Here is a 12,427-nt window from a genome sequence, read left to right on the forward strand (position 1 = left end):
ATCATTACATTTGTATATGACCATGTAACTAAAGTGGCAAGTTTGCATACATTAGTCATCTTTAACTGACCACATCATCAAATGATGGACTGGATTTATGATTAGATCACAGCCATCTGTCTGTTCAGCTTCAGCTTCATCTCTGCCTGGCTGACCATCTTCATCAGCCTCTGCATATTCCTCACTTCTCTCTCTCTCTCTCTGTTTTCTCTCTGATCCCCAGGGAATGCTAGCCCCTCTCTCCCTTACTTATTCTGAGTTAGACTAAGACGTGAACTTGTATTTGTGTTTACAAGGCAATTACTTTTTCACACAAGACGAGGTTGGCATTTTCACTCAATTAATGATATCATCATTTACAAAACTGCATTTTGTATTTACTAGTTTATATTTGTCTAATGTTAAAAATTGATGATCTGAAACATGTAAGAGTAAGAAATATAACAAAAAAGAAACTTTTTCACTGCACTGCAGGGGCATGTCTACAAGGGGACATGGGATGGCAGCAGCATGCTTCTATGCCAGCCCATAAAAAGCTTGTTTGAATCTCCACTTTTCTTATAATAAATCTGCGATAGGACAGAGGTTTGTACCTCAGTTTTCTATAATTGTTCTATTCTTTTTGATAATTTTGTTTTAATTAAACAGTCTGCACTCATTCTAAGTCAACCCGCCGGGGGCGCCCCAGCGAAGGGGACCCGAACGGGCATTGCAGCTGAGGCGATCCACAAGAAGGGCGAGGAGGGCGATGGAGCATCTACTCCCCCAGGAGCGCTTCGCACCCCAGCCTGGAAACATCCCTGCAGCACTGCATAAAGAACAATGTTACATTTATAACCAGGGTGTCTTACTCACTCTATCTCCATGCTAAGCAGCTCCAGCAGTGCTGTGAAGATGCCCATGTCGTACAGCAGGAAAATGTTGTGCCTGGACCAGTGCAGGACATCCACCTCTGTGTCACACTCATCAAACACTCCTGGAGAAACAAGGCGAGAAGTGATGACTATTCGAAGCAAATGATGGCAGAATAGCAGTGACCGGTGTAAATAATGAAATCATTCTATTTCAGGTGCTGTGCATTCTGGCTCACTGTCACGACCTTGTTGAAGACTTAGCCATGGTTAATATTAACAGCAAGACATGTGCGTTTCCTCTAAAACCTAAATGTCTGCTGTGAAAAAGGCTTGTATTTTGTGCAGCCCACACACCCTGAGCCAGGTAGAGGATGGCCCTGGCCACCTTCAGCCTCTTGTCCCTGTCCGTCACCTCCAGCGCGTCCAGCAGCCTCATTACATACGCCCTCTGCTCCTCCACCGTCAGCTCGATCCACCGCCTGCCTCGAGCTGCAGAAAGGACACAGAAACAAAAGGTTCAAGGTTGCAGTCAGATAAATTTAATTTGTATTTTTTTTCTGTGCCTTAGAGAACTCCGAGTGTATCTGTGTCGACTTTTTCAAAGTTTTGATGCACTTTGCAGCATTTTTTAATGCGAGTGGAGGAATAAGTGGAGGAAAAAGTGAGGAAAAGAAACTTGAAAACAATCTGAATCTACAGGGAAGTTAATTTTTCAAAATAACAAGAATAAATAATTTTATAATAATGACACAGTCCTCGTACCTTGGTTTGCTACGGTCAAGGAATGATGCAGTTGCTACGTGCTGCACTAAAGCCGTTTCCTATAGTAACATGGATGTCGTAAACCCAGGATTCTCATTGGCTGTTGCACAAACGAGGTACTTATCATTTCCTGTTCTCGTTAGGAGTTTTCTTCATCACAGTGGATTACATATCAAACAATTAAGATGTGATTAAAGTGCAAATTTCCAGCTTTAATTTTACTGCACTGTGCCGTGCATGCAATTAATTAAGCTAACTGCAAAAGTAGCTGTTAGTTCTGCCATCTGGGAATCCATTATATTCAGATATTTTGGCAGACTTGTATGTTGTGGCTCACTGCATTAGCTTTGGAGATAGCGGAAAGCAATGAGGAGAAACCTGATGTATGCTTTAAAAAAACACTATTTTTAAGACTAGCAAAAACTAAGTCTGAGTGCACCTCAAACAACTACAAAAACAGCAGCACTGCAGAAATGTCTCAGTCTCTAGCAAGGACTATGGGATTTATTTCCTCCCATCTTCTACTCTTAGACTCTTCAGTTGATTAGACAGGCAGTGATAAGCATTAAGGAGTAAAGCATCCTCACTGATCTCTTTCAACTTAACACATCTCACTTGTGCAAGGAAAACACACAAAAAACGTTCTAATTTCAGCACACATCACAAAAAATGTTTTTTTTAAACAGCAAAGACCATCAATTAGACGTGCCTTGATAATAACTGTAATTCATGAGAGTGACTGGGAGGGTAGCAGCATAAAACATTGATGAGCTCTCACATGCTACACTAACACGTCCACAAAAAGGACGAGTCAAACAGGAAACCGCACATATAAACACTAATGGAAAGACAGTGATGCAAACAGGCAGCTCTGTCCTCTGTTCCTCCATAAAACAGTGAAGCTCTCATCTAATTCTGCTATTCATCATCACACAGCATGGAGGGAAAGTGACAGACGGCGAGGACCACTCACTTCTGATTCAAACCGTCTACAAAGGGCGCCTCGACACCGTCTCTGCAGGACTTGATGTAACGCCCTAAACCTAAAAATAATACCTCCCTCAATACAGAAAACCCGACTTTGTCACAATAAAATAAATCAAGAAGAAAGTTTTTCTTCTTGCTCAACAGGAAAAACGTAATTTAATGCAATTTTCCACACAAAAGCAGATAAAGCAACACCGTATTAAAGCTCGATCCTGTCAGGCTGATAATAACGCCGACGTACAGACTGGAAAAGCCACTTTGTTCTCGACAACCAAACGTTAATCACATGCTTTAAGGGTGGCCCCTTCAATCTGTAGGGATATCAATTCTTTGAACAGCTTAAAAGAGCAGAGCTTTGATGTGTCTGCTCACCCTCGCCTCGCCTCACCTCACCGGTCAGGTTGTAAACCACAGCAGCTCATTGAACACGTCGCTTTTACAGCCTTTAGTGTGCAAGTGCAATTTTGTAATTCTGGAACTTGAAGGGACACACACACACACACACACACACACACACACACGCACACATTACCATGGCTTCTGAAGTCCTCCTCGAAGTAGTCTCTGTTGAGGGCAAACTCTGGCTCTTCTGTGTAACTGTAGAGCTCTGTGGACACAACAGGATACAATCAGGGATGAAATAAATACTATAACCCACTCAGTAATGGAAAACCAATTTCCAGTTAATTCTAGAGCTTGAGAAGCAATTTAAACCCGCTAATAATTCCCCAAGAGTAAGAGAATGAAAAGAATACATCAGAAGAAAGATGAGCCTCCTAGCAGAGAATTCGAAATCCTACAGCGCCTTGTTCTCGAATCAAAAGATTTTGAGAAAACCTGACCTCTGACCTTGACTTTAAGGTTGAGCTCACCGAGATTCAAACTCGCCCGAGATCTTTAGTAGATATACCTATGGTATCAACTTGAAGCTCCTACGTCAACTTGCTCTTAAGTTATCACATTCACAAACTTGGGTGCGTCCATGCTGCCGGCCCGGTGAACTGACGACAGTACCCCGTCAGGCTTTTAAAGTTAAGGGCTAAAAATGAAATGCTCAAATCCAGCACTCCCCAAACTGCATTGTGCAGTGTTGAAGCTGTTCAATATTGTAATGCAATTGGGATGTTTTTGTAGCATCTGCTCCAAAAGGCTTGGATAAATCAAACCATGCTGTGGTATTTCAGTCAGCAGTTGTCCAGATGAATTATTCCGTAGTATCCCAAGAGTCCTAGATTTCCTTGATAAAAAAGAAATTCACATTTTACTGATTTTCAGAAGTTTTTTGAGTCTGCAGACTTGTATAAGCTCTAACGAAATAAATGTATTTACTGTTAACATTGGAGACAAAGAATTAATTGAAGACGTGTTTATCATAAGTCTGAATTCATTTCCGGCTTCATATAATGTACATATAAATAAACGTGATGATAAGATGTCCCTCCATTATAGACCAGTACAGTCACACCCAGAGACGTGCGTCTGACAGGTTTGTAAAGAGCTAGGGATGGATCTGAATGAGAGTCCAACAGACACTGCACTTTTACGTGGTAGGAATCTGTTAGTCCCAAGGTAGACCCACCACCAAACACCAAACATCAGTCAATCACAGGGCAGCAACTTAATGAATTACACACAGCCTGGATGACTGTGGATGTACAATCTGAGCATCAGAACGGGGAAGAAAGGTGATTTAAGTGACTTTGAATGTGGATGATGAGCTGGTCTGAGTATTTCAGAAACTGCTGATCTAATGGGATTTTCACACACAACCATCTCTAGGGTTTACAGAGATTGGCTTGAAAAAGAGAAAATATCCAGTGAGCGGCTGTTCTCTGGAAGAAAATGCATTGTTGATGCAAGAGGTCAGAGGAGGAATGTCAGACTGTTTTGAACTGATAGGAAAGCAACAGTGACTCAGATAATCAATCAATACAAAGTATGCAGAAGAGCATCTCTGAACACATGGAACCTTGAAGCAGATGAGCTACAGCAGGAGACCATACCAGGTGTCACTCCTTTCATCTAAGAAGACACTAAAATTACCATAGGCTCAACAATATTGGACAACAGAAGACTGAAAAAACACTCAAATTCTACTACGATATTTGGATGTAGAGTCAAAATTTGTCATGAACAATCTGATAGGATCCATCATGCCTTATGTCAATGGTTCAGGCTTGTGGTGATGGCGGTGTGGGCATTTAAATGTCACTCAATAGAAAAGAGCACAGTGAGGATGTGGTGGTGAAAGTGCAACATCTTGTTGAATTGATGCCACTAAGAATTAAGTCCATTCTGAAGGATAAAAGGGGTCCAACTCAGTACTGGCAAGGTGTAACTAATAAAGTAGCACATACTCTGTAACCACAGCTGTATGCATGTAAATAAGAATGCAGATCCACTAACAAGCATGCAAAAATTCTGATTTTTTCTTAAAATCACTCTGCATCTATCTCTCTAAACAACCTTCATTCCAAAGCCCTGCAAAACCAAGAGCTAAGCCTCACAACAACAGTGCTGTGCAAACACCGATTAAAATAACCCAAATAACAATGCAGTGCAAAGAAAACGTATTCCGCAATCTACTAAAAGCCAAAGAGATTATGAATTGGCAAAATATCCGTCCGCCCACGCTCGACGGGTGAGGTCAAGACACAGATAGACCTCCATCTACAGCGAAAAACAACAAATTTAACTCGGAAATCCCAGATTTTTACAGAGCTTAAGGGCCTTTCAATATTATAGCGACACTTATAATAAGACACCTACATCAAGACCAGCAGGAGAATGAAATAGGACGACTTTGCAGCCCACTACGCACAACACAAAAAGCACACATGCACATGACAAACTGTAAATGCTGCATATAATTAAGGAGATGAATTATTTTCTGCCATAAGTTATAATATAATAATGAAAATTCAGGTTTGTATGTATGCATCCCCTTCACATTCACATTATTGTAACCGTATGATGTTTATTATATGCTCTGATGCTTTGAGCAGCTGTCCTCCTTGGTTTGTTTCATGCGCAGTCTAAAGATCCGTCACACAGTCACGCGTCTCCTCCTGTTCTCGGAGCAGTCGTCATTCCCTTACCCCGAGGAGCTGTCGGCAGAAAGCCGCGGTGACTGTCTTGCCCGTTTGTGTGTGACTAACCTTTTTGGCAAATCAGCTGCCGTTTGCCATCTACCAGGTGGACCATCATTCTGACTTCAAATCGACACACTTATTCAACGTTTCTCTCAGCACACCAGCCGGATCGGAGAAAATAAATAATATGCTCTCTAAATAATCTTTTTGTACTCGGCCCTGAAAGGAACATTATTAACCAAGCTCCAAGTCAAGTACAGGCTGTTACCACCTTACACAGATGCTGCGGTTCTGAATGAATAATCAGTGTTAATGATTAGTGTTAGTCATTTTTTCTGTGCGTGGCAAAAAAAAAAAAAAAAAAAATACCAGCACGCACCAAAAGATTTTTGTTCTGCGCCTTCATCGCTGTTCTCGCCGACTCTCTTTGTTTGCATGTGTAACATAAAACAGCTGAAAGGATCCTGAGGAATGTGGATGTTTGATTTATTTTTCAAATCAATGGCACATTCTCGTTCCTATGCTAAGTAGAAACAGGGGTGTCACCGTAGGAATTCTGTGGGCGAAGAGCTCTGTCATGCATAACAAGCAGACATAGATCTTTGATCTGCAGTCATGAGAAAGTTTTCACAGCAGTCTATACAGTCCACACTCACTGCTTCCATAAGAATTAGGAGAAAAAGAAGCAGCCAGGTCCTGCTATTCAACACTAGATTTGCAAAGTTGCATCTGAACAAACCGGTTACAGCTGACAGCTGCCCCTCCCTGATCCTGGTTCTGCTGTAAGTTTCTTCCTGTTAAAAAGGAGTTTTACCTTCCCACTGTCACCAAAGTACTTACTCAGAGGGGGTTGTCTCACGGCTGGGGTTTTCTCTGTATCATTGTAGGGTGTTTGCCTTACAACATAAAGTGTTTGAGGTGACATTTGACTGTAATAGACACAGCACCATGTTTGATGGAAAGCACACGCAGCATATTAGGGTAAACATCTGATACCAACTATAAAGCATGGTGGTGAAGGGGTGATGATTTGGGTTTGTTTTGCAGCCACAGGACCTGGGTACCTTGCAGACAGATCAACCGCAAAGTCCTCTGTATAGGTTGGTTTGGGCTTAAAAATTGGGGGATATTTTCTTGGCATATCTTGGATCTCTTAGTACCGACAAAGTATCTTTTAAATGTGAAAGCCTACTCCAATATTGTTTAGCCATGTTCTGATGTTCTGCGCCATGTCACAAAGCTCAGATCATCTCAAACTTGTATTCTAAACATAACTGTACTCAAATGGCCTTCACATTTGAGTCCATATCTGAGTCAAATGTGAGGCTATCTGTCTGACAGCTAAAGCTTGGCTAAAACTGAGAGATACAGCAGGATAATGTTCCAAAACAATCCAGCAAATCTACAAAGGGAAAGGCTGAAAAAGAAAAGAAAAGAATCAAAGAATGACTGCAGTGGCCCAGTCAAAACCTCAATTCGACTGAAATGCTGCAGTGGGACCCTAAGAGAGCTTTGTATAAATGAACGTCAGTGACTCTTAATCAACAGAAGCAACGGTGTAAAGAAGAGTGAGCCAAAATTCCTCCCCAATGGAGAATATTTATTATGCACAGACTAGATGCACAGCACTGCATCGAGCCCTGTGAAAATGTTCCTTTTTCACATGACTGTAAGTCTGCTCTGGCAGCTTTTCGACTGACAGGTGTCCCAACACAGATTGTCAATCGAGTCGCTGATCTGCACCTGCATCGTGTTTTCGCTTTTGGTGGCTGTTAAAGTAATTTTATTGGAATCGTTTGACGAGTAATATGGCCCACTGTGTGGTACTGACCATCCAGATGGCTGTGCTCCATTTTTGATGGGTGAAACTTCGCACCTGTCATTCAAATACGGCGGTGGTCAAAATGGTAATTCTGAGGCTTCGAATACAAAGTCCAAAGCCAACGGATGACGGTCTGTGGTCTTACCAGAGAGCTCTGCAGTCAGTGTGTCCGTGTCTCCGTACTCAAACTCCAGGTTTGGAGACTCCATGGAGCTCTGCAAGAGCAAAACACACATTAGCACACATAATGTAGCTGAATTCAGTTAATCACAGTTTCCCCAAACGCCCACAGACATTGAAATAGATGCAAAAAACATACTGTGGGATATTTACATATCCCAACACCTACAATTACTATGTACTCGGTTTGCAGTCACATCCATACACACATCACCCACACACACACACACACACCATGGCTTTTTACTGGTGGCTGTTTTTTCAGGCAGTGCTGATTAGTCATTTACATCTTTCCTCTGAGATCCTCTTACGCAGAGCCACTCACTCATGGTTACAGGTGCTCTCTATGGACGCACACAGCTACTGCTTTAATCAGCCTAATTGAACAGTCAGAGAAGGCTTTCCCTAGCCAGCACCAGAACAAGAGGAAAGAGAAGGCACAGGAGTCAACATGCCCCCACCCCCATATCAAAGCAGATTATCCACTGTGTCCAGGAAAAGGTCTCTCTAAGCTCTGACATTAGCCTCACCCTGTGATTTACAAATACCCACGAGACAGGCTGCACACATTTTCTATGTTTCACGCAATCGCAACACTCAGAATCTGTGAGCGTGTGAACAGTATGTCATCCACGCACCCGCGCACACACACAGTCATATTTAGAGCGTAACCTTAGGGCAAGACAACTGAAAAATGTAACTTTGTCCGAGATCTCGCCAAACTAACAACACTCCCAGCAGCCTCAGACTCTTTTGTCTAGCTAGCTTAATGACCTAATAAATTATGAATGCATTTTATGAAGCCTTTCTCAACATCTAAACAAGTAAAACCAAAGTTGGGAGGGTAAGCATGTAATCGCACGCACACAACAGAGGGAGATGGGCAGATAAGCTCGCAGAAAGGCCTGCAGTCACTGTCCTTTTGAAACAAATTCATTTGCAGGGAAACAGGATGCACAGTACACATAATGACACCTTACTAACTTGCACCAAGACACACTGCACAATAAGTAGCATGCAGCCATACAGAGAGGCTTTTAAAACCTTGTAAGGGTAGGAACAAAGTGGTGAAAGGGTTGTGCTTGATAATAACGTGAAGCGAAATTTCTCTACAGGGATTATAAAAGATTCATGTTATGCTAATGAGAATTAAGAAACGCTCCTGGCAGCACTTAGCTTCAGGCTAAGGGTGTGAGCCGTGTTTAACCCTGTGCAAACCGCCCTGGGGACCGGTCCAGGACTGTAAATAAGGATCTGCTCTCTGAGTCAGGCATCCTGGTTAAATAACTGTGTGCTGCCATGTCTCCTATAAATACCTGCTGCAACCAAGTCAGCAGGAAGTAGAATATGCAGGACATCAGATGGCAGTTTGTTTATGACCGAGAGCCTGAGCAACACAATTTGATGTCATTACTGCACTTGTAAACCAGGAAATGAAAACCACTTGGGAGTCAGAATGATTGAAGGAAAATGCTTATCGTGACCCTTAAAGCAGCAGAAGGGAGGCTCTGCAGTGTTTATCCTTGGCTGTCTGTTTTTGAAGGGGGCGGGTGAACCAAAGCTAGGGGGATGTTGGTGACAGTGGTAAGGGTTTTATTTTCCAGGGACAGTTATGAAAACGAGCCATATCGTCATTTTAGACGGATTAACACTTGCCGGGGAGGAATTACGGCACTCACGGTAATTTACAGAGTCATCTACACCTTGAGTATTAATGTCTTCACATTACCACACTCTGGTTAGTGTATGTGAGAAAGGGCTTTACACACAGACAAGCCCACATGATAAAACATACACAACAGAAAGCCCAGGAGAGCAGAGGACAGAAATTAGTGTCATCACAAGACCCTAACTAGAGCTCGGCCAAAAGTAAAGAATAGATGGGAGAAATGCCTTTAAACCATGTTTTGAGTGTTGCTGTTGCACATTTTTTCCACCAGGGGGCAGCTTCCCTATTTCAAACATATGTTTGGAAGGTAAAGGAGTAATCTTTGACAATGAAATCATTGTTTTTTAAGGTCCAAGATAATTAAAGAATCCAAAGACTTATAAATAAATGCACATAACAAATATTAGAGAAGTATGTTTATGTTTTTTGTGTCTGAAAGCAGAAAAAAAACATTGGCCGAAATATCGAATTTTCGTCAATTATCGGCATGGTATTCGTCTTAAAACTCCCATGTCTATTAGGCTCTAAATCTAACTTATAGCTTTAAGGTAAGTAATGCTGGTACCAGTACCAATAACAACATTTCTGATAGTGTGACATTCCTACTTTGGACTTGTTCTTATTTTTGGTCTTCTCTTTAACTTCATGCATTACAAACACATGTTTCAGAACAAACAATTTTGTCAGGCAACTTTTATCAAGTGAACTTCATCTGATTAGTAGCTACTATAATATTACAGCTATTACAAAACCATCCTTTATTAACATTATTCATCATTAATAATTAAACAATGCATAAAATTCCAAGGATTACTAGTTTTCTTAGTCGATTAGTTTTATGCAGAAGACTATACAAAAATTCAAGAACAACCCAAACTGTTTAGCTTACACTGAAAATTGTGTGACCATGCAAGAGCCCACTCCTGAAAGTAAAAGTGATTGAGGCGACTTGTTTTCAAGGCCTTTAACACTTTCACTTAGGCTTAATTAGCCTTGATAAATTACTTAAATAGATTATATTACTGAGTCTCTTAGTCCCTCAGTCCTCCATTGGCATCCCTGAAACTGAAGTTAACTCCTCTGCCCAAACTGAAATGACACGTCTCTTTATGTTTCTCTTTAATTCTCATGCCTCTCCTCTCTCTTCTTCGTCTGCTGCTACTCTTACATTTCTCCTTACAATTACCCAGTCTCTCTCTTCCACTCCTTCATTTTTCCCCCATTCACTCTCGTTTACCATTCCTCTTCTCTTTGCCACCAGCTGATAACCAAAATTGCCCCGGCTCCAAACTGAACTGGCACGGCTCCTGTGTTTGCACGCTCTACACCGCATCAGCGTGCAAACACCGGGCGCAGTGTCAAGGCTGAACGCCCCCTCTCCTACCAACATATGCCAACATGGACAACCGATGACCACTCCAGCCAGCAAGAAAGACAAACAGTCACGTACACGACTGAGTAAGGTTTGAGATTCCTGGTTCAACTGTAGAGGCCAGGGAACCTCATTCATTCACCCCCAACCCCCTATCCATTGACCGTATGATGAATATGCTCTAGTTCCCCCAAAAAACATTCAGCGTCCTCTTTCAAAGCACTCTGAATGGTTTCGGCTTCAACGCACTCTGAGTAACATCTCTTATGTATCTGGACCGAGTAACCCCACCAATGAAGCCCATCATCTAGTAATTTTTTCATGAGGAGGATGAATTATAGCTGCCGAGCACTGAGGGAGCCTTAACAACAAGCCTCGCCAGTCAAGTTTAGAAATAGCGGAGGAGATTACAGCTTACAGGTCCATATTACAGAAGGTGACTCCCATAAGCGTCTACGGTAGGGAGATAATTTCTTGATTCACTTTGAGTTAAAATACAATCTCATTTATATAAAACGCATTACAAATTTAAACTTTCTAACTCACAACGTTTACGCTGACTACATATTTTCATCATTTGTGCCTCTCTGTTTTTATCAGTTTACAATAGACGATAACAGCCTCCAGAGCTAGCTAGAAGGCAGAGGAGGGCACCTGCTGGTGATATGTATGGGACTGGAAACAACTGTACATTTAGTGGGACTGTAGCATCCAAATTAGGTCTCTGACGCGCCCCAAACAATTCTAAATTTATAACAGGCCAGCATCGGCTTATTATTGTGCCACCAGTATATCACTCATACTGTAGTTCAAACCTCAAAGATTTTAAATTTGCACATGTTTTATTGTCTGGCAGCCACTTTTATTTCAGTTTCCAAGAAAGCGTACTAAACCAAATCCCTCCTTTCACAAAGATACCAAATAAAACCAATAAATGCTCATCTGAGGAGCAGGCGGACTGCCAAAAACCGATCCGATTCTCTGATTGATTAAATGGAGGATGCACTCCAGATGCCATAAGGACACCACGAGGACATAAATATGATATGCAGTTACGTTCGGTGGTCCTGGGAGCAGCAGTCACATTTCACCACCTGCAGTCCCCCACGCTGAGCACCGCTGTAGGATTACCGCTGGGTTATTTATAGGAGCCGCTGCCAAAATAACACCTCGCCGTCTGCCCGCATGCATGCTCTGGAGCAAAGACGACTGGCTGCATGGAAAGGACATTCAGCTGATCTGAAAGCTTCCCAGCAACAACACACACATACACACACGTACGCACACACAGCCGTCCAGTGCGCTCCTGTACCAGGAGCTGTGGGAGCCCGCTGTGCTGTACTTGAATTTACCTCTGACTCCTTCTGCTGATCCTTGAACACATCTTTCCCTTTCGGCCTCTGTCTGTCGCCGTTATCGTTAAGGTTATTAATGATAGGTACCTCCATGTCCTCCGTCTGCATCTTTCACGGTCGGCTCGGCTCACTTCCTCCTCCGCGGATAGTGCATACCGATCCGGTGGACAGCTCAAGACTGCACCGCGTCAGGAGGGGGGGACCGACTCCGGAGAGCCAAGTTGAGGATCTCCTCCTCCTCCTTCTGCTGCTGTTGCGACTCCCCCCCCCCCCTCCCGATATGTTTGATTCGCTGTCCCTGCTCGAACCGAGAGGGCGGAGTTAAATAGAGTCG

At 42.6% G+C, this 12,427-nt stretch overlaps 1 protein-coding gene across 3 annotated transcripts in view; it reads right to left on the reverse strand.

Moving 5' to 3' along the window:
* strip2 (striatin interacting protein 2) overlaps positions 1 to 12,360 on the reverse strand; it is a 30,617-nt gene extending 18,257 nt beyond the window's left edge. For 2 of the 3 annotated variants that reach the window (XM_085435830.1, XM_085435829.1), the window contains exons 1-5: positions 12,091 to 12,360; positions 7,663 to 7,732; positions 3,136 to 3,210; positions 1,209 to 1,343; positions 856 to 976 (exon numbers count right to left, since the gene is read on the reverse strand). In XM_085435830.1, coding sequence (XP_085291956.1) covers positions 856 to 976; positions 1,209 to 1,343; positions 3,136 to 3,210; positions 7,663 to 7,732; positions 12,091 to 12,201 — 512 coding nt within the window. In that variant the 5' untranslated portion in view covers positions 12,202 to 12,360. The remainder of the gene's footprint in view (positions 1 to 855; positions 977 to 1,208; positions 1,344 to 3,135; positions 3,211 to 7,662; positions 7,733 to 12,090) is intronic. The other variant, XM_085435831.1, reaches the window with a different exon arrangement.
* Positions 12,361 to 12,427: the final 67 nt, after the last annotated feature.

The sequence above is a fragment of the Copadichromis virginalis genome, linkage group LG17 (assembly GCF_057382275.1).
Source record: "Copadichromis virginalis isolate Kocher_CV1m ecotype Utaka linkage group LG17, C_Virginalis_male_GT1.1, whole genome shotgun sequence".
NCBI classification, from domain to species: domain Eukaryota; kingdom Metazoa; phylum Chordata; class Actinopteri; order Cichliformes; family Cichlidae; genus Copadichromis; species Copadichromis virginalis.